The 22,896-nt window shown below is 40.8% G+C and overlaps 1 protein-coding gene across 4 annotated transcripts in view; it reads left to right on the plus strand.

The window, feature by feature from the left end:
• Positions 1–22,896, plus strand: part of plxna4 (plexin A4) — a 241,569-nt gene that overhangs the window by 110,421 nt on the left and 108,252 nt on the right. The window contains exon 4 of one of the 4 annotated variants that reach the window (XM_044344052.1): positions 5,025–6,413. The exons of the other annotated variants lie outside the window; for them this stretch is intronic. Within the exon in view, the coding sequence (XP_044199987.1) occupies positions 5,025–5,108 (84 nt within the window). The 3' untranslated portion in view covers positions 5,109–6,413. Of the gene's footprint in view, positions 1–5,024; positions 6,414–22,896 lie in introns of those variants that run through there. 4 annotated transcript variants of the gene reach the window in all.

The following is a 22,896-nucleotide window of genomic DNA, read 5'->3' on the forward strand; positions in this document are numbered from 1 at the left end:
TGAAGGAATAAGCTTTACTTTGTCTGCACTGTGTGTAAAGTACAATTAGCATTCAGATGTGGCTATCATTTCTGCAGAGGCCGATGACAAACACACTATGACATACCCTGTTATACATTCATGTGCTGTGTGTGTGTGTATGGGATGGAGCAATTCAGAGTGTATGTAAATGTTGTGATCATTTGTTTCTCCTAGCCCGATGCTGTCAGAGAAAAGAGCATGCAGAAGGATTTTCTGCCAGACTCAGCCTTTGTTAGCGTGGCCTCTGTCTTTCAGTTTTTGCCTCTCCACCCATTACCTTCCACTTCTCTCAGTAGATTGCTGCTATTTGAGCATAGTCCACACAAGTCCTGAGATATCTGCGCTTCCCTCGTGCTCTCATTCCCACACTAGGAACCAACATGGCGGCCAATTACACTGCTAGACAATGCTCGCCATAAATCATCCATTGGACTGTCAGACACATGGGGACTCAGCACTAGAGGGAACATGCTCTCCTCTATTCTTTTCTCCTCTATCTGCTCGCTCTCCTCTTCCTTTGTTCCTTCCTTTTTTCTATTTATGAACAGGGTCATAAAATAATATGTTGCATTGCAGTCATGCTTTGCCACGTTCAGTCTGCATATCTGCTTCGGTTTCTCTTTTGTTGATTTTTTTTTTTTTCTTATTGATTTGCCTTTCAAACTGTTCTGGCCTCATTTTAATTACATTTCTTTTCTTACCTTTGTTGCTTTAACTTTTCATCAAGGTTGACATTTGTTTTTATCTTTCTAGCTGCCTGTCTGGCTTCTCTAATCCAACTCGGCATACTTTAATGACATGCCTGTTATACGAACAAATGTTTTTGACAGTGTGTTGAGTTTTCCAGTAGGTTAATTACTTGGTTCATTAGTGTTAAGTAGAATAGGTTTTTGTTGTATGTTAGTTGTGTCGTACATAGTGTTTGTGTATTAGTTGTAGACTGTGCTTCATCTGCAAAGCAGTGCTTTTTCATGAGCAGCCTGTGTTCTCTTCTCTTCCCTTCTCTTTACCTTTCTTTTCCTTGCTTGTTTCTTCTCTACAGTTTGTCTTAGCTCTTTAGAAGTGAAGCAGCTCCCTCATCTTTTTTTTTCCTTTCTCTCCCTCTCTTCATGTTCTGCTGTTTTTCTCCCCTTCCGCTTGCATGTCGGGGAGCACAACAGAGAGCGGCCATCAGGGAGAAGAGGGTTTGATGGGAAGAGCGGGAGAATAAGAGAGGCAGCATTGGGTCAGAGGCTAACATAAATGGAGATTAATTGAGGATTTGTTTCTGTGTTTGACGGCTGTGTGTAATCCACATTTACAGATGTTTAAATTCCACAGTGTGTTTTCTATACTGTGCCTCCTTGTGCCCCTGTATGTGTATTATATATTTTGTGATGGGTGGACGGTATTCCTGTGGGATAGGAGAGATTTCAAAGGGTTGATTGAGTGAGAGCTGGAATAGAAAAAAAACCACACACATAACTGTAGTATCATGGATGTGGATGTCTACGTAAACATACACGCGTATCTGCTTGCATATGGTTATTTTTGTGCGTGTGTCCTTTGGAGATTACAATTGTTGGTGCCTGTGTGTTTCATTTTTCATTCAGAGGTGTTTACTTGTGTCAGATCACAATGAATGTGTTTGGTTGTGCACTGGTGTGTGCTTGTGATAGGAACATAGCAGGTCAGTGTTTGTGATCAGAGTTGTGTTGGTGCCCTCTCTGGTTCTGTGTAATTGTACTTTGTACTGCAGTGACAATTCAAAGGACCATAATAAGATGGTTGTGTGTGTGTGTGTGACAGAGAGAGAGAGGGGGGGGAGAGAGAGTGTTGTTGTGTGTCTATACATAACTGTGTGTGAAATTAATTCTGTAGGTGTGTGTGTACAGACAGGTCTTATCTTGGGTTTCTTACACACTGCTTTGCTCAAGGACATGTCTCAGACATCAGTGGGCATACACACAAAGAAAACAGATATTTTCAAAAGCAGCAATTTTGACTGTAACAGCATAGAAATCTTAAAGTAATTTTGCATTTGACATTTAAAATAGCTTAAAGTTTCATACACACATTGTGTCTATCTGTGTGTGTCACAATAACAATATAACCTTGGAAAAAATGAAGGGTTTTTAAACCAGTCCTTAACACATTGTGCGCACTGTCATCCTCTCCTCATGAAATGTCTATTTGTGTTTATAAAGACTGATTTATAAATTCTCTTATCATGTCTCCACATGAAATGCAAGAGTGCCTGGATTTTCTTTCAGTTTGAATTATTGCTGGTCCATCTCTGTGGTGACAACATAAACACTATTGGCCTGTAGCAATGTTGTTGGAACATTGATAGAGAATTTGGGTTTGTTGCTGTTGTATCAGTGGAGCCTCCCTCTGGCAGTGTGTGTTAATTAAAGTAGCGCATGGCAACCTTGAGTGGACACTGATAACACTCAGCAGTATCGCATTTGTGCCTCTGAAACACACATGGCAGGGAATTTACATGTGCATTAATCTGCACATCTGCACATAAACACTTGACACACAATGACACGCAAACCCACATGTACTGTATCAAGTCAGTACATTATAATTAGTCCCTCCTGTTTGTTTTATTTTCAGTTCATTTATACACTAATGGATTCTGTTAATGAATGGGTCTTGCACCTCTCTCCATCCCTCCATCCCTGCCTCCATCTCTCCATCCAAGCTCTCTTTATTATGTTTACACAGAGGCAACGTCTGTCATAAAAAGCTTCTCCAGCACCCTGCATTTATTCTAATCAGCTAGATTATTATTGCATTTTATTATATAACTCAACAATGAAGAGGACAGCATGGGCGTTTAGGACCTCAATGGTTTTGAAAGTCCTTCAGCCCCACAGCCCCACCTTTGTCTTTGTACTTCCTCTTCCCCATCTGACTTTATTAGCTTTCCTCGCAATTTCTCCAGCATGCTCTTTTCATGACACTTTTTAGGTATAACACTCAAACTAAATTGTCTTTATTCACAATTTCTATCATCCTTATTCTTAATTCTTGACTAAAATGTGGTATATGATGATCAACCATGTGATTTATAATCCAACACATGTCTTTGGTCCACATCAGCTCACTGATAGTAGGCTCGATAATCCTGGTGTCACCATGTTAAATGTGTGACAGTAAATGCAACTGCAGAAAGAGCGTCAAGTAAAAACGGTTTATCGAATCATCTGTGCAATAGGCTGATTTTCAGAATCCAGATGTGTGTTTCGCTGCATCTAAAACTACACGATTGATGACAGACTGTCAAAAACCAGAATATATTGTACTGCGGGATATAGAATTAAACCAATCTGAAACATGATGATATTCAGCACACAGAAAACGTGACATACACAGACACTAAAAACTCACACGCACACACTGTCACACACCCATGGATTGTTTCTGTCAAAAACAGGATGCTGGTAATTGGGTTATGTTGTCTTTCAAAGGGAATGTGAGCTGCAGTAATGATGGGATAAGCAGGTTGCCTGTGTTATGTGTCAAAACGTGATCCAGTGGTGTTTCGGCACAAGGCATTAGAGGACGTCCCTGAATCTGATCCTATCTGGGTTCTATGTGATTTCCTCTTGTCATCCAATACCCCAAATCTGGACCAGAATCAGCTGGTGAGATCACTCAGATCACAGCGGGTTTGGTAGCATAAATAGTGAAGATAAATGGGGCAGGAGCGTGTGTGTGTGTGTGTGTGTGTGTGTGTGTGTGTGTGTGTGCTTGCTTGTGTATCTCTCCATCTGTTTTTCTGTGTGTGTTTGTGCACTTGTGCACGGATGTTGCATCTATATGTGCCTGATAGGAATCTATACACTCTGTGACAGCCAATATAAATCCTTTTATGAACATCTTTATCAGTCTGATGGGAGTTTGGGCACCCTGGCCCTGCTCAGGTCAGATTGTTACATCAGTGTGACAGCTCTGCTCTTACTTGTGACTCTGACAGACGAAGATAGATAGATGGACTTTATTACTCCCTCTGCCTCGAAAGCCACACAAGCTTCTCATATCAAAACAATATAGTGAAATTATGATAAAGCTGCATGTTGTGTCACTATACCTAGTGTAAAGCATAAAATAATGTTTGGTATATTGCATGTAGGTGAAAGAAACTTAGCTTTTTGATAATAATGTGTTATATTATTGATAAGGTATTGGCTTTTTTCTAAGTCAAACCAGACAGTCGGCTACATAACAGCAGCCCTGGAGCTGATACAGCGGGTATTCATTCTCAAAGTCTCTCTGACACAGTGGATGCTTGCCAACGCAGGGGCTTGATCCTTGTGTTTCCAGTTGAAAGGCAGTGCTCTTACGCACTGTGCCTTCTTGTTACACCAGTCTTTGTCAATCCTTCACACAAGAACAGTAAATGTCTGGTTAAACCCACTATCATTGTGAAATATGTAAAAATAACTATCTCAGTTGTCTTAGACAATCAAATGACTCATGAACACCTCTTACCATCAGTTTCTAGTGCACTTACTATTCTAAATGCCACATGCTGCATCTGTATTATACTGGAAAACTGTGAGAGCTCAGAAATATGTAAAAATATTATGAATATCCCAATATATAACTCAGGTGTTAGGTGAGACTAACCTGAGGCAAGAGAGGTCTAACAGTTTTACAGTATGTCTGTCACATGATATGCCATACGGTGACATTTCAAGCCCAAATACTTTTCCAAGACATGATGAGACAGTCATACAACCGTAAAATGAAATCCACTACGACAACATGGAATAGAAGCTTTTGTCTGTCTTTTTAAAAAAATATCTAGTTGCATATAAGGCTAATATGACCCAGTAAATAAACGGAAGCAAAATTAGTTCTTTCCTCCATCTCTCCAACAAAGTGCAGATGTCACAGACATTAATGGCTCCTCTCTCATTCTCTTGGCATAACCAGGAGTGACATTTTTATAATTACAATTCTCCTTCACCACTGTGGACTAAACCACTGTCATTACTAATTCATTCCAGGGGGTGAAGGAGGCGAGGAGGCAAGGACAGACGAAAAAAGGATACGGACAGAAGGGAGAAGAGAGAAAAAGGAGAGATTGGTAGGGGAAAAGATTGAAGAAAGAGAAATGTGGAAAGAGAAGGAAGAGATAAAAGAACGGAGAGTGGAGATAAGAGAGGAGAAGACAGAAGGGAAAGTCAGTGTTGATGCTGAAGGACAAATACGTTTGCGTGAGAAAGGAAGTTAGGGATGAACTCGCATCTCTTCGTGTCTCTTCGTCTCTCCCAGTAGGTGTCCTCAGGGTTTCTGCTGCTGGTAGGGGACTGCAGGTGGACTCTTCTTTCCCTCTCTTTTTCATCTTTCTCTCTCCGTAGTCCTCGCCATGCCGCACCAGTCCTTGTTGCCATGGTAACAGAGGGCGAGCCGAGCCATGCAACAGAGGGATGTAGGAAGACACAGAGAGAGAAACAGAGAGAGAGAGAGAGAGAGAGAGAGAGAGAGAGAGAGGGGTCCAGAGGGATCTACTCTTCCATTTCCGTAATCTTCAGGGAAGTGGGTGTCCCCCCTCAGGTTCACCTCAGTGGAAAAATTGATTCAAGAGATATGTTTGCTTTCAGAAAGCAAACGCTTCAGATGCTGTCATCTATCTGCTCGGCTTAGTTTTTGCATTTTTATCCTGTATTTATTTACATGGTTGTTGAGGCTTCACTGTTTAGTTGGTATGCATGCCACATAGGAATTAGGAAGACGTATACAGTGAAAAAGATTTGCATAAGTACGGGGGAAAAATGGAGGGAAAGTTTTATAAAAGCCTTCATTGAAGAAACATAAATCTATTTTCATTTTTCAACTAATTGGTGCTTTCAACTGCCAATGCGAATATCATCTAACTTCATCACCTCAGTAAATGAATACATTTGTGTTCATTTTACCTGTTTGGTCATGACATCCACTACATATTGACCAAAGTGAGGTGAAACAAGTGTACGAATGTGACACCAGGTGGTACATCATCTCAGCTGTATTTTGAATGTTTGGAAAATCACAGATTTCAGTTATCATATAATGTGTGTTGGTTCTTGCAAAGCTTAGTTTGTTACCTATCATGGTGCATATGTATGTGTGCACGTAGACCTCTTGCCAATAAATCTCACTCTAAAAGCCTCAAATGCCTTTATAGTTAGTCTCGTGGTGTCAGTTATGCGTCTGTGTTTGTTTGTATAAAAGCTGCTGGAGGATAAGCTTATTAATGCCACAAAGCAAAAAATGTGGCTGTTAATCAGATGGCATTTTAGGCACAGTTGGAAGTGATGTGCGCGCAGGTGGTTGTGGGAATATGTACTTTAGAACAGGCAGAATACACTCATGCATGCACGCACATACACACACACATACAAACAGCACATAAACAGAACAATCCAAACAACCAACCAACTCATTACCAACTCTCCCTGCTTAGCAAAAGGAAAAGATAACAGGAAAGCAGGCGGACTGAAAGCACTGCTGTGCTTACTCAGTGGCAAAGCTCGACTATTGAGACCAACATACGTTTTTTTTTATTTTTTTAAGTTCATTAGTTTATTTGTCAGGGACAATACAAAAAAACAAAACATTGTAACAGGTTATAATAACATGATACGGATGCGTTGCATATAAGATTTGCAACCCCTGTCCCTGGTGAGGCTTTTCTACTTAAAAATGGTCATCACATATCATCATTACCAAAAGTACATCAGTTAAATTGAGCACATAATTAGTAGTGACATTCTCATACATGTGACATGATGATACAAAAATTACAATATTTACATCACATTGCAATCAATGTGTTGCATAAGTGTATGTGCGCACGTGTGTATGTTCCCTAATTCAGGGCAATATGTGCATAATGTTTCCATTGTTCCATTATTTTCAGTGCTTGTTTGTATAGTGATGTAACAGGTTTTACAGTTGACTGTGAAGCCTGGCTCCATACAGTAACACAATAGGATAAATGTGAAAATATCATGGTATGCATGAACAGTTGAGCTCCCTCAAGGGATATGTGATGTCTTATCATTCGAAAACAGTACAGATTTGTCTTTAATGTCTTGCTTTTTTTTTTTTTTAATGTGTTTATCAAATTTGAGCGGGGAGTCCAAAATGACACCTAAGAATTTAAAATCACTGGCTTCCTTTATTTCCTCTTGATTTATTTTAATTGTAAGCTTATCTTTTGCTTTCCTTCTCATGGAAAAAACAAATTGACACAGTCTTTTTAAAGATTCAGGGTTAGAAGAAGCCATGGGGATACACCTTCCATTTCGTTTGTTAATGTCTCCGCTGCTACACAAGGGGTTTTAGCTGATACATTAATGATTTTGTCATCAGCGTACATTACTTACAGTTATTAAAGTACTTTATTGAACTGTTTTGAATGACTGCCTGGTTGTGTTTATGAATAGATCATTACTCCATGGTCCCTTGCTCATTCACTGCAGCATTCGGAAGACATTTCTTTAGCTGGAGGTAAAAGCCAAAGTTTGAGAAGTGTTTGTCCCTCACCTGATGTAAGACACACCTTATCTTTACATTTGGTGGTGTTTTTATCTGTAAAAGATGAAAAATGATTCCTCAAATATTTAAAATGCTGACAGAACAGCATAGAGTCTATCAGTCAGTATCCAGTCTAAAAGCAAACCTTTAGCATTTGTGTCACACTGTGTTTCACCAACAAACAAGCAAGCCGCTCTCTTGTTAAGCAAATATTTCATTACCTTCCACTCCACATTTATGCTTCTCTGTGATCAGGCTAATGGTCAATAACATACTGATTGTAGCACCAAAGAGTGTGTCCATGTGTTGAAGGAAGCCAGACACATATGTATGTGTGTATGCATGCGTACGAGTGCACGCACAAAACACACATACACACAGAATAAGAATTAACCCTGTGAAGTGAGGGGGATAATTCCATGGTAATTAGTGTTCTGTGTAATCAGTTTTTATTTTCCTGTACTGTTGTTAGGCGCAACAGACAAAACAAAAGGAGGCTTGCATGCATCTCTCCCTCTCTCGCCCCCTAATTACAAACATATCCAATTAATTACACACAAGTCCCGCTTTCATCTGTGTGCACGACGTTAGAGGGAGAGCTGAGAATGCAAAGCAGTCAGACAGCAGCAGACACACACTAATACACAAAGAAGAAATTAATAATTAGTCACACACTGGCATCATATGTATGCACATGCACATCTGAGTCTTAGAGTGGTTGCTTAAGACAAACATGTTGGGCATTAGTGACTTGACTGATGTTGATTCGAGTATCGACAAGGGGGTTGTAGATGTAGAGCATGCTGTGTACGTCCCTCCATCCATACTGTAAGAGAGACAGGTGAATCTTCCTTTGATTATTTTGCATGTGTGGGAGTGTGTAAATAGTGTGATGAGAGGGGCCCCATGGCTTTTCCTATTAGTAGGGGGATTAATAAACACCTGCTGTTGGAAATCAAACAACTTAGCAGGATGGAGGACCCTCCAAGCAGCACCCTGCACATCTTCTCTTTTATTCTCTACACACAGACAATTTTTCTTAGCTTTTTGGATCAAGTTGGATAGATGATTCTCATGGAGTAACATGCATGTCCTTGCCTTTATAGTAATTTTGTAACTAACTTAATGTTCTGTTCCCAGTAGTACTCAAGCATTCTGGACCAGATTTACTGAGAAAATGAGTCGAGTTTGCAGCTGCAATATGGGTGTTTTCGGTGCTGATTTAGTAAAACAGCAGCTGATTACACAGTCAGCTCCTGGACTGCACCTGTGAAGGAGAGCTCAGTGGGTGCAGTTGAGCAGTGGGAGATCATCAAGCTCACAGAAGAAATAATAACATAGTGATCTTGATTACAAAACATTTACTGCCACGCTTCAACTCCACCTGGGAAAAACTATTAATTACATCTACTAATTAGGCTATTACTCAAACTATTACTCATAAAATTGCGATATTATTATCTTCAGCATACTGTATATGTAATTATTAATACATTAAGAGGTAATTAACACTTTCATGGTAAATGAAAAGACACTCAAAACACAAGGCACTGCAACCGGTGTAGAGAGAGAAAGACAGAGCAGCAGGTTCAGAACTTCAGAGCGGAGAGGGAGACTGTGTTGTGGATGTTAGTATTAAGGTAAATGGAGCTAAACACACTTTTACGTTTCGTAACAAAAGAAAGACAGATGAAGTTGCGGCCTGCAGTGATTTAACAGTTAATTACTTAAGATAAAAGTCAAGTTAAAATTCAAGTTTGATGAAAACAAGTAATCAGATATTGTGTTCATTAATAAAAGCCCAATTGCTGAACATTTGTTTCTAATTTTCCTCACTACAGCCTTCTTCGTGGCTCTTGTAAATCCCATCTGTGACATGGAGAATTTTCCCAAAACTGACCATTTCAAATTGCGTGATAGTATCCAGCAGAATATATAATCAACAGCTGTTAATGTGTCTCTTCCTATTATTTGCGCAAACCTTTTAAGGGATTTAATGCATATGTACTGTAATGAGGAGAGAGGCACATATTGCAGACATTTGCACAGGTGACACAAAAACTGCAACCCCAGCCTGGTGTGTCTGTATGATAAATACAGCACTTGTGTTTGGGGCAGAATACATCACATCTGCGCTTGAAAAACAGGTGCAAAAGCCTCAGTAAATCTGTCCCGCTGTTTGCTTATTAGAGCACAGTTTCATTAAAATCTGCTTTTTGGGGTCAGTGCTATAGATTGATGCGTTCAGACGGAATACCAAGCAAATTTTCACGCCGCTTTACTGTCCGTTTATTTGCATACCTGGTACACAGACCATACAGATGTTAGCTCTGGCTTAGCTCAGGCTCTGAATCATCTTATAAATTACCAAGAACACTAGTTCTCGCTGTTATTTTTCCTCCATATTCTCCTGTTTCCACTTGGCTCTCTACATTCATGAAGTGGAGTCATACAGCTTCAGGGTAAGTACAAATATACCGGTGAAGTTGAATCATTTTGCTTTGCGTCTGGTCTGAACACACCTTCAATTTCATATTCTCAGTATGTCATGCAATTTCTTCACATCTTTAAGATTATGTATTCCTATGATGTGTCCTCTCCCTCTCTATTTATTTTCTAACATACTGCCTCTTAAAAAAGTTCCCCACTTAGCGCATACAGATGCCAGTGCTCAGCTACATGCCAGCCAAGGTTACTGCCTTATTGTCCAATTAAATTACTCTCCCACTCCTCCACATTGCACTTTCTCATTGTCTCAGTTACACCCCCCCCCTTTCTCTTCCTCTCTCTATGAGGCATTCCCTGTATTTCTTTGGTGGGGAAAGTAAAGGCCTTTGGGCCTTGTGTTTTTCTATTACTCATGGTGCAGAGAGTGAAGGGATCTGGAGGGGGGGTATACGGAGAGAACTGGAGAGAGTGCTGGCCATCTTCTGGTCTCTGAGTGTCCCCTCAGGGAGGCTGTCCAGGTAAAGCAGAGGCATTTGTTCTTATTTAGTGCCCGTGGCTAGCTGTGATTTTGAGCCTGCCCTGGTGACTATAGGGTCTGAACACAGAGGAAACAGCCTTGTTGAGGAGAGAAGAAGAGAATAAAGGTGAGCTGAACAGAGGTGGTCTGGCAGAGGACTGCAGATAAGTGAAATGAGAACTAAAGGAAGTGGTGGAAGTGGGGAGAGACAAAGAGGGACATTAGTAGAGGAAATGGAAGAGTGGATGAAAAATGGGTTGGATGATTGAGGAATTTTTTTTTATGACCATTAAGTTTGGTTGACTGGCGTGGGTGCCTGACACTTGTGTCTAAAGTCATTCAATGTGTGCGTGAGAAAGATTGAGACAGATAGACAAAAACCGTGAGTCATTGTCAAGCTCTAGTGACAGTAATGATTGTGCTCTGTGCCCCTTGACACCCTTAGGTCATAGTATTGAGCCTAGCCCTACTCCATAGGCATTTCTGCCCCAAGGCCAAGTGTCTTTGGCTGTGAAATGGTTCTTAGTCTCACCCTCTCAATGCCAAAACCTCTGTGAAGTGGACTTCAGCCTGTATCAATGACTCTTCTTCATGGACTCCTCCATTATAACCAATTCAATAGCTGTGGCTGCATGCTTTCACATCAGTAGCATTCTTTGGCTGGTCGAGTTCCTTCTCTTTATGAAACCCTTTATCACTGAGACACACAGAACATCAGTTAAAGGTTATTTTGTGTTTTTTTTCCCGTAAGGTTGATTAGCCATGCATTCTTTCAGAGTGTGTGTGTGCGTGAGTGTGGAATGGAGAGCCATTGTACCCTTATTTGAGTTTTGACCACCCTCCTGACCCCCTGTGATGATTGACAGACCTTTTGTCCAATAGAGAAGACTCACCAGACCCCCTGCTGTGGCTCTAGTTTTGTTTTGCCGTGGGGTTTTGTAGATTCTGAAAAAAATTGTTTCAGTCTAGATTCCTTTGAGGTGTCATCGGGTGTTTGCTCCCATGAAAGCACAGACAAGTGCACGCACATCCATGTGCATGCTACAGACAGAGAGACTCACACACCTTTGATCTTTACAAACACCACTAAAGGCCTCAGCCCACTTGCCTTTCCCACTGTCCATTCCTGTCAAGCCCTATGGCAGCGGTATGGCTTTTTGTCCATTCTCTCACTCCAGTGACAGTAGCTTTGTCCTCATTTAAAGCAATCTAGTAGACATTTGCCTTGCATAACTCCAGGTGGCTTTGGAAGTGTATGTTGGAGACAATTTATTAAAATTGAATACAGTAGCACGCACACGTCTTGTTGATTACAGTGCCCTGAATCAACCAGTCTGTTCTGTTAACATATCTTTTATTTCACGATCAGTTGAAAATATAGACATTAACTGTAATTTAAAAAGAAACCACCAAAAATAACTTAGAAGCATTTGTTTATTTGTTTAATTCCAGGACAATACAGTCCCAGACAGTTGTCCCTTCACTGGCTTAGCCTGATATTTGTTGTCTTTTGTGAAAGTGATGATGCAAATATGAAGTGAAGCATTACTACCCAATTCATTTTTCCTTCTTAGTTAACCCTTACCGTTCAGTTGGCTGGTTTTGTGGATTTTGAAAGGAAAACTGTCAGGTTTTTGCCCACTAGTAATAATAATAATATTCATATCAGCAGGTAATTACAGTTCCTTCAATAGAGAGTTAATCCACATGTGCCCTCTCTGTGTTATCGGGGTGCATACCAGGGGAGCTTTGGAGGTAGGCCCATAGAAAGGCCTAAATTACTCTTTTATTCTGGGAGAAGACTCACATAGAGGTTTGTGCATATACGACACCCACATATTTCCCTTTCTGTCTGTTTCTCACTCATACACACACACATCTCCTCATTCACCTCTCATCAGCGCCATATCTCACTCCATTTCCCTGTACAATGGCTGTGCTGTATTAGAGCCATCCTTGAACCCCTGCAGCCGTACTCTGTCCCCAGGCCCAGACTATGACACAGTTGGCTGGGGCAGAAGAAAGACCTTCTGGCCCTGCCTCATTAAAATGGTAAAGAGGTGGAGGAGGATAGAAAAGCTAATCCTTCTACGAGTCCCCTCCTAGAGCCCTCATCTCCTGGCCTGAGACCTCTAGACACGCACGTACACACACACACATGCTTACAGATCATGTGAAGCCAAGGGGCTATGCCTGGGCTTGCTAAAATACATAGCCCCTGGGAGATGGAAATGATAGCGCTCAAATGGGACGGTTTAGGGGCTGAGAGTGAGGGAAATGAGTTTGGGGGGTGCATCAAAGCTGACTTGGTAGCTTTATTGATTTTGAGTGTTCAGTGCTTAAAATCGGCACTTTAGCGACACACAGCTGTCCAGCAGAGTGTCATCCTAGATTTGTAAACATCAAATTGGGTCTCATGCCGTTTAACCATCAGTAAGGCATTTCTAGTAAGCACAGACAGTCCAACAATATGAATGCTTCCCTATTCATTTTCCTTGCTTGGTTTGATTTTTGGAAACACAAAACACATAAACCTTGGTAATGTGACTCTGGCTGGCCTGGGTGAAATAATTTTGGTAAATGACTCTTAAAATACAATATTTTACCTTTTCTAAGATACTAAATTGGTACTTTTATGCTGGTATCTATGAAAGAGGCTAAACACTAATAAAAAAAAAAGTACTGCAAATACTATATCCCAGGAGTTTTTCAGCATACCTATAAATAATTTTGGATCTTTGACCCCCCCCCCCCCCTCATTGAATCAGAGTAGCCTCCTAAAGAAATGTCGTGATTTTGCCAAAGTCAAACGTGGCTTAAATGCCAGTACAGCAAATTCCACACTGTATCACTCATTTAGACGGTCCATTTGTAAGTTGCAGGGTTTGCAAAGAAGCGGGAAAACAGGGAAATGTTAATTTCCCCAAAGACTGACATTACACAGACTAGCTGAGTAGTGATAACAATAATCCCTTTTACTACTACCACACAGTGACAACTAGCAAAAAATGCTGCAGTATGTTTTGTAGTATTAATTGCATTTATTGATCGTGCTTTGAACGCTACACTGCCAGCACATACACAATTAGTCTTACATGTACTGGTTTTACAGTTTAGACAGTATTAGTTCCAGTAACTCTACACACCCACACGAATGGGAAAGATGTATAGAGAAAATGGATAAGGTTGGTGAATGTGCTTCCTCGGCATGTCCACCTGAAGACTTCTAGACAGATAACGATGTGCGACTTCCATCCCAGAGAGAGAGAGACAGATGGAGAGAGCGAGACACGGTGTGAGAGAGAGAGAAAGGAAAAGGGTGAGCACACCCATCTGTCTGTGTCCAAAGTTAAAGCACTGAGGCAGCACTCGCCTCCAGACTGTGCAATTAACCCACTCTGGAGGTTGGAGGGAGGGAGGAACATTCAGTCCGTCGGCTGCTACTCTGAGAAGGAGACCCTGACGATGGTCTGTTTGGACTATGTTAATATGTTTGGCATTGGACGACAGAAGTGATACTTCATGCATATGTTGGTTTTAGATTTGTGCCGTTATTCAAGCTTTCCAATCAAACATTGACACTAAAAAAAATCACTGTGTAGATTCTGCTGTTCAGCAGAAATTGTCACGTTCAACTGTAGCTTGAAGTCTTACACCAGGTTTAGGGAGAGTGACCCTTAAGTAGCATGTTAAGTGATTAAAAACATTATAGAAACCAGAATAGTGCTCTGGTTGCTTGTTCCCTGTGCTTGAGACAAATTACAATTAATACTTTCTTTTATCCATATTTATCCATCTCTGAAGTTCATTTCATGACGCACAAACAATAGAAACGATTTGTCCTCCACACTGTGTACGAACTACACAACTTCACATTGTATTCGTGCGTTATTATAAAGAATTTGCAAAATGCTACTTTCCAACTTCGCACATTATAGTTGATGTTTCATTTTAAAATTACTTGGCTGATCACAGCAATTTCACAACACCTCTTCAATAACAATGAGCTTACCACAGAGCCTGTCAAATTAGCTGTTTTGTGGAAGGCTTTAGTGATAAATGCTTATCATAAGAGAGTAAGGCTCTGCCCTTGTCTTTGTGTGTATATGTGTGTACATGTGTGTTGTGCATGTGCATCAAGGCTTCTGCCTTTTTTGTCTTCCAAATGCTGTAAGAGGCCATTTGCCAGAATTTTGATCACTTCATTCATTTATTCACTCATTCATTGAGCCTGCTCATCTGCCTCAAGTGATTTCTGAATCTGCACACACAGGATGTGGACAGCAACCCAACAGCCTCTGAGGGCCTATTGAGAAAACTGTAGATAATTTAGGGAAATAAGCACCACATACTATTAGCTTTGATTATAAGAATTATCATGACATACATGTTAATGTTCTCCTTATGTGTAATTTCATTTTTTTTCTTTGTGGGGATGGATGGTAGGTTCTGCCAAAGACTTAAGAGTCACTATTTTCAGAAATTGCTAATTCAATTCTGTTTGAGAGTGTAAAAGCACTGCTTTGAGGACGGTTTTGTTCTCCTCCACATCCGTCCTTTTTCTTCTCTCAAGTGTTGTTTTCTTTTGCTCCCTATTTTCTTGCCTAATTTGTGGGCTGCCCCTTACATACTGGGTTTGGAGGCTGAGTGAAGGCTGTGATTTTTGCATTTACTTGTTGTCTGTATACGACCACAGCACTGGGATGTCGGTTTTGTTATCACTCAGCACTCCTCCTCTTTTTTGCCTGTCATTTCTGGCTTACATGTGACTGACATACTGCTCTCTACTGTACAATACAATGGTGCTATATTTCAACAGTGTCACACACACACACACACACACACACACACACACACACACATGCATTGCCTATGTGTTGGCTGGCAGTTAGCCAAGGCCATAGTCATAAGGCAGTGACAGTAGATGACAGCAGTAAGATTAAAGAGTGTGGGAGTTGTGAGTAGGGTCGAAAGACTGGCAGGTCCATAAATATCACATGGGGGATGCCCTTAATACTTCAGAGCACCATATCATCACACAGGCCCATCACAGAGGAAAGACCTGGCACGCTGAAAGTTGGATATAAGAATGTGACTGTTTGTCTGAAGGAGGATATAAAGTTTCGTTGAAGGCTCAGTAAAAATTCTCACACATGCTGTATAATACAAAAGTCAATTTACAACACTGACCAAGAGGAAGTGGGTGGATGGATGGATAATTTGATTTATATCATTGTAAAGTGAACATATTTGGGTTTTGTACAGTTTGTTAGACAGACCAAGCAATTTGAGGATGTCCACTTAGGCTCACACAACTTGTTATGGCCAGTTTTTGCTATTGTTTGAAATTGTAACAACTTAAAAATTAATCAACAGATTACTATTTGCAGCCCCAGTTTCAGTGATGTTTTAAAATCCCTAGTCATGTCATGCCTGAGTAGAGAGCCTAGTCTTGTTTTACCTCAAGATACTGAGAGTAGAAGTAAATAAGAAGTGTCAGAGGAATCACTGAATGCTTGTAGACATTTGGAGCAGTTATTTTGGATTAAAGAACATAGTTAAAGAAAAACACATTTTGTTTTAACTTATCACATGCGTTGCTATAACACAGACACACACACAGAGAAACACAGTACACAGCAGTATAAATGCTGTTTTCTCAGTAACCAAACTTTGTAGTTGTCTCAGGTTGGACATAAATGTTGTACTCTAGTGTACCTACAGCTGGATACCCACCCACTGACACTGTGCCCCATTGCCACAGGAACACACACACACATACAGTAAACACAGCCACACACACTGAAGCAGAGTGATAAACAGTTGGAGGGCCTCCTTTAATTAAACCTGTACTGCTGTATATAAACTGTCAATACATGTATGTGGGCAGAAACACACACTTTTCTGCTGCATTTACATCTCATGCGCTCTTTCTCACAAGGCTGAGTAAATTTCAGAGTGCTGTGTGGAGATGAGCGGTGCCTATCAGACTCAATTAGGCTACACCATAAACACATCTCCCAGTGTATCACCATGCTGTAGTTCTGGTTTTAACTGTCTGAACTTGCAAGTCTGTAGAAAACACGGTGTCAGTTTACTTGGTAGACTGATGATTTTTTAATCTTCTTGCTGGGAAAGTGTGTGTACTAGAAGTGTGAAAAGGGACATTTTCTGTGTTGTGTTTTTAGTTACTTGTAATGTAAAGTGTTGTGATGTTTCTTTACACGTGTAATGTGGGTTCAGACTACGCTGGTTTGTGTGTGTGTGTGTGTTTCCTTTTGCATCTTTCTTCAGCCATCTGTGTGCGCGTATGTGTACGCATATTTGTCTGTCCCCAGTGAGGTGTGCTCTCGGCTCTGAGTGGGCGTTTCACAGACAGCCAAGAGACCAGCGGGGAAATTTCCCATCAGCCCACGGTGCAGTGTGCAGTGCAGGTTAACCACTGAAGAATCTGAAATACATAGTCGCACAGCACAAGCCTCCCTCTCTCTCTCTCTCTCTCTCTCTCTCTCTCTCTCTCTCTCTCTCTCTCTCTCTCTCTCTCTCTCTCTCTTCCTCTCCCCTCTCTCTCACTCTCTCTCGCTCTCTCTCCCCCACTCTCCCTCACTCTTTCTGTCTCCCCAGATGAATCAGAGCAGAGATGAAAAGCTTTCAGGAATGCTGGCAGACAGGCAGTGCTTTACAGTAATCTAACCTGGGGAAGATGAAAGCCAGCTGGGAAGCTGGGAATAGAGCAAAGGGGAGAAAAGGTGAGAGGAAGAGAACGGCGGGATTGAGTTTGGGAAAGAAAGGAGCAGAAGGGCTAGAGAGAGAAAAGGGTAAGAGAATGGCAAAGAGTGAGTGAGTGATGGTTTGTGGAGAGAACGGACTCAGAGATAACAGGAGCTGGATAAAGAAACGATGCGGGGTTAAACAGCAAGATGGTAAAATGTTTGGAAGAGATGGATGGAATAAGGATAAGCTCAGGAAAAAAAAATAGCTTGGAAGTGGGGAGGAATAAAGAGAGGGGGGAAGTTAGAAAAGGGAAAAGTCAGAAAGGGGAATCATGTTGGTGTAACTGAGTAGATTTTTTTTGTATTGTCAGACAGCCAAGGTATGCCAAAGATAGACAAAGACAGTAAAGGATATTTAAGTTGATTAGCTCCTGTGTCTTATTTGGATACTTTTGGTAATTCTCATTGGTCATGGTAACATTATTCTCACCATGCTTATAGCTGAGATCTGGGACCATGATAACACTAAGAAGAAGTCAAATTTATTTATTAATGTATGATAGTAAGGGAGATAATGACAGACAAGATCAAATTAAAAGCAAAACACTAAGGTGGAAATGAAATGAAAACAGACCATGAAAATGGGCTGCTACATTTGGCATTGTAATTACTTTAAACCAGTGTCACTTGAAGAGGTTGACACATAGTGTAATTGTAGCTGTCATACAAATGACAGCAGCCCGACACAAACCTGTGGAGTTTAAATTTCAGATTCTCTTCAGTGGAACAAACTCAATTGCAACACTGCTCACTGAACACTGAAGTAGCATCAAGTGTACCACTGTTGTCGAAATGGCTTTGGCAGTTATAAGGGGGAGCGCTCTTTGTGTGTGTATGTGTGTGTGTGTGTGTGTTCTTTGAATCATAATGTAGGTGGAGCAGGCCTGTCGCTGCTGTGACAAATCCCACCTCATGCACCTTGTACTTCCTGCGCAGAATGAGAGAAGCGCACCACACCGAAACGCTTCCCCACCTAATTGAAATTTTGAGGTATAAGAGGATTTCTGCACAACGCGAACTGACAGTCCCCATTCAGCAAATATCCTCTTAGACTTCTCCCTCTCTTTCTCTGTCTCTCCCAGAGAAAGAATTAACTTTTATCTGTCTTCAAGTTTTAGTGCGGCTTACACCCATCTCTATCTTACGTTCTGCAGGTGATCTGTCTCAGTTGCTCTCAATCTCTCCTCTTTGTCTCTTTTTCTCTCCGTCTTTCAGGCTTGCTCTGCTCCGACAGGGGCACTTGGTTTGCCTGTTTGCTCATCATACTTTGATATGTCACGTCATAAAAGGACAGAATAGGTAGGCAGGGAAGAAATGAATGTAAAAACGAAGAGGAGGAGGAAGGAGGAGAGGAGATGTTAAAGATAGAGACAGACAAGGAGTACAGGAGAGGAAATAGAAGTAAGACAGTGAATGACTGTAGTTATGAGATGCCCTTAGCCAGTCATATCAGCTGTGTCAAATTCTCCACACATACTTTAAATCAACTGTTTGATAAAAATCGAGAACAATATTCAATTTATGGGTCTGTGCTTTGACAGATTAGCCGTAATGTTGACCGAGAATTGAATTTTCTGCCATGTTTAATTGCATGACACTCCATCAACTGTGTTTATATTCATTATGTTTTACACTACAGTAGCTAATGTGTTTGTTTCCATGCTGTGAGTATTTGTAATTACACACAGACTCACACATATACATGCTTATAAATGTAGCTGTATAGGTATCACTTTTAGTCACACATGCTTGCATCCTCCTTCTTGTTTGTTTCCTCATATTTGTGATTAGATAACCAACCACCCTGAAACAACACGCTCATTTATTTATGGGGTGAAGTTATTTGACTCCCACTGTGAAGCCTCCATTATCATTATCACAATACATTGCTTTTGTGCTACGGCATAATGCATGGGCGTGAAGCTCTAATGTGTTCCCTTGATAAAGAAGCGCTAATTTTAGAGAAACCTCCCGCGGAGTCGGTGAAGGAACGGCTTATACTTGTGATGTCTTCATTGGTAAAAAGGGGGAATGTTTTTGAAAATAGTACAGAGGACGAAGTCTTACTGAATGAGTTCATGACCAGGTCAGTAGTCACTTTCTTGACTTCTTGAAAGAAAAAGTGATAAAAATACAATATTTAGCTTATATCACAAAACTGAAAGCAATTGCAATGTCACAAAATAATAAATGTCACTCAGACTAATGCATTGTAGTTTTTTTTCTTGTGTCAAGCTCCAAAAACCCTGTTTCTGTATTGAAGTTTTAAGTAGGGCCGTAGCCTAATGATACAATTCCAGTGTGTCAGACATAATTCAGGGTGAGGTATTGCACCACAAGCAGGCAGACGTAGAAATTAACTTGTGTTGTGATTAATGTGTTTGCCTCTGGTAGATGTTTGAAGTGAGAATACAAAAGCGAGAGGAGAAAAGAAAATAGAAGTGACTTAAGGGAACTAGTCCCAATCTTCTGGGTACATATTTCTGTTCTGCCTTCTCACCCTGCCGTGTGTTTGTGTGCTCTCTTATGACAAATGTCCACTTATCCATCATGTATTTTACTCAGAAAAGCAGGGCCATTTTTTTTTTAGGTAAGAGCAAGTTAGGCGGTCATCACCATCACCACCAACTGGAGGGGTGTGCCAAAGGAGAGAAAAACATTTTTAAATTTTTCTCTCAGAAAGTCTATCCCACTCATGCATTTGTGCACATCATATTGTTACATGAATCCAATGGTCGCACGGCAATACACACCTGATTTTGAGTCTCTGGAGCAGGCTCTGTATGGGGATGTATTAGGGGCTGGCATTTGGCAATTGCTGTCATATCATTAATTTTGTGACCCATTTAGTTTTTTTGACTTGTAACACTGCAAGAGTCAGAGATATAAATAAACAATTTAGGTTGCTTATATTCCATGCAAACGTCATATCCTGATTATGATCAAGAAGATAACCAGGACACTGTGCATGTATGTGTGCAGGTGTACCCTCATAATAACCAGGGTAAGACTTATAACATAGACATATTCATTTGCAGACTAGGCTGTGTGTTGTTTGACATGCACAGACCTGAAGTTGAATAAAGCTGAATAAGACTAAAATACCAATCAATTATTTGGCCATGACAAGATAATTGGGGGTGTGACTGGGTGTCTGGCCCAGAGCATCAAAATGACTAGAAACAGCCCTACAGAAAAGTATCTTTTATGCTTCAATCATGTATTCAGGTTCATCAAAACTATAATAGGCCAAATGCATAAAGTTAATGATGTGGCAAAAATAGCAGCATGGACGTCCACTCATGCACAACTCCTATGACCGGTGGAGAATGAAACTGTTAAATGAACCAGTTCTGTATTTGTTGCAACACAGACAAGCTTCATGGAATGCATCCAGACCATTTTCACTGGACACTGGCCTTAAGTCGTCTTGCTCTTTCTCAGTCTCACCATCTTTCCTCCAATGATTTCCATTATTATAGCAGTTGGTGAATCAACACATGCCCTGAGGGTTTAGTGCAGTGTTATTCCTCGCTCTCCCTATCTTCCTCACTCTCCTTGTTTTTCATTTTCTCACTCTCTGCCTCTCTTTGTATCCCTCCTGCTGTCCCCTGCTATGCCGGCAATGCAATTTTTCACTTCAGTGGGAAAACAGGTATAATAGAGGGAGTGTGCCAGTCTGTTTAATAAAGGAATAAAGGCAAAGAGGAGAGATGAGAAAGAAAAAGGAGCCGCCCTTGGGGTTGAAAACAAGGGAATACACACACAGACACAATCACGCATATTATATGCACACACACACACACACACACACACACACACATATTATATGCACACAAACACGCTTGCACAGACAATAAGGAGGGAACACAGAAATTCACACCTGCTTATCTCTGAGGAATTGGTTGTGAGGTGCTTCCCTATTTAATTAGAAACTTTGGTAGGAACCTCATAAATCACCACAACATAAAACTGAAGGGTAGGCAATGAATGCCTCCCCATACACACCCTGGTACACACACGTGCGCGCACATACACACACACAAATAAATCTCCGAAAGATATGGCTATTGGTCATTCCTGAATTCATGAGTGTGTGATCTTCAGCTTCAGTCAGTGATCCATAGATTTAATAAGTGTGTGTGTGTGTGTGTCACTCTGTCTAGTATGTCCTCATCATAGAGGATAACACAAGTTTAATACCATACCACTACTTTCAGGAAAATTGCCGGTAAAATGTGCACTTCATCAAATTAATCTTTTTAAAGAAGAGTTCAATTTTCCATTGTATGATCATATTACTCGACTCTGTGATTACACCTGAGCAAAGACACAGGACAGAGATAGTGTTGTTTTGAGAATCTGAGCACAGAGGTACAGAAAGGTCACTGGTTATGTGATTGTGTGTGCACAGAACTGTGCACGTATATAGCCCTGTGCTTGTGTGTGAATGCTTGAACTCTAGGTGCATGTGTGTGCTTGAGTCTCCAGAGTTATTCTGATGGCTGTGTGTGGTAACGGGATCCAGGGTGATGTCTGCTCTCAGACAGCGTCTGGCTCTCAGCTCCCCATCTATTATTCACACACCTGGATACACACACGCAGACACACACAAACACTACCTTCTTCCCTTATGCCTTACTCTTTAAAACACTTTATTTTCCACATTTGTGGTTTAACAGTTAAAAGTTCAGGGTTTTATCTCATTCTTGGCAGTTTCTTTGTTAATGCAGCGAGAGTGTAAAAGAATTGTTAATGCGAGTGTGAGTGTAAGTTTGTGCATTTCTTTGTGTATTTATATATTTGTGCTTATCTCCCAGGAAACCAATCACACCCTTGAAGTCAATGAACTGCTCTGTTTGCTCTGGTAAACAAGCCGAAAATTAGTATTGACCAGAGAGAAGAGGACAGACTGATAAACAGTAAAAGAAACCGATAGATAACACCTAAAACAAAACACAGTCTGGTAAAAAGGGATGAAAAAGTTCTCAAAGTCACGGCTTCACCTTGCCTAAAGTTGATCTGAGCCTGTCAGTAGGTCATTATCAGACCTAGATATCTCTTTGGGGACCTGGCCCTTCTCCACCACCCTGGTTAGATAGGTTGCTGATTGACATTTATAGAAGCAGAGCATGTCACCAAAAACCTATTGAATTTACCCCTTTAAAATAAAAAGAATGCACCACTGTTCCTGTTCAGCCTTACATAGAGATAGATATAGATCTCAGAGGGGGTGTCTGTGAGATGATCCTGTGAATGTTGATCAAAGTCCATCACCAGACCATTATCTGAAGAGTTCAGATTTATCTTAGGTTCTTTAAGAGAGCTATGGATATCTGTTCTGTGTAAGGCTGATCTAAGGTTTTTCCAACATGCTATTTTTGTCTGTCCGATTCATCATGACCTTAGGTTATCGTGGGTCAATGATTCTCAGTCTCTTTTGCTCAAAAGACAAACTAATGATAGATTCCTCTACCCATTATCCTCAACGGTTGGATAAATTGCTGATTGACAGCTAAGGAAGCAGGATGTGGTCAACTGAGAAAAATGCAATTAAGTTTACTTACATATGTGACTCAGTGGAAGAATGGACCACCTTGTCCTTCCATTGTTACATAC

Source organism: Thunnus albacares, chromosome 23 (assembly GCF_914725855.1).
Source record: "Thunnus albacares chromosome 23, fThuAlb1.1, whole genome shotgun sequence".
Classification (NCBI taxonomy): Eukaryota; Metazoa; Chordata; class Actinopteri; order Scombriformes; family Scombridae; genus Thunnus; species Thunnus albacares.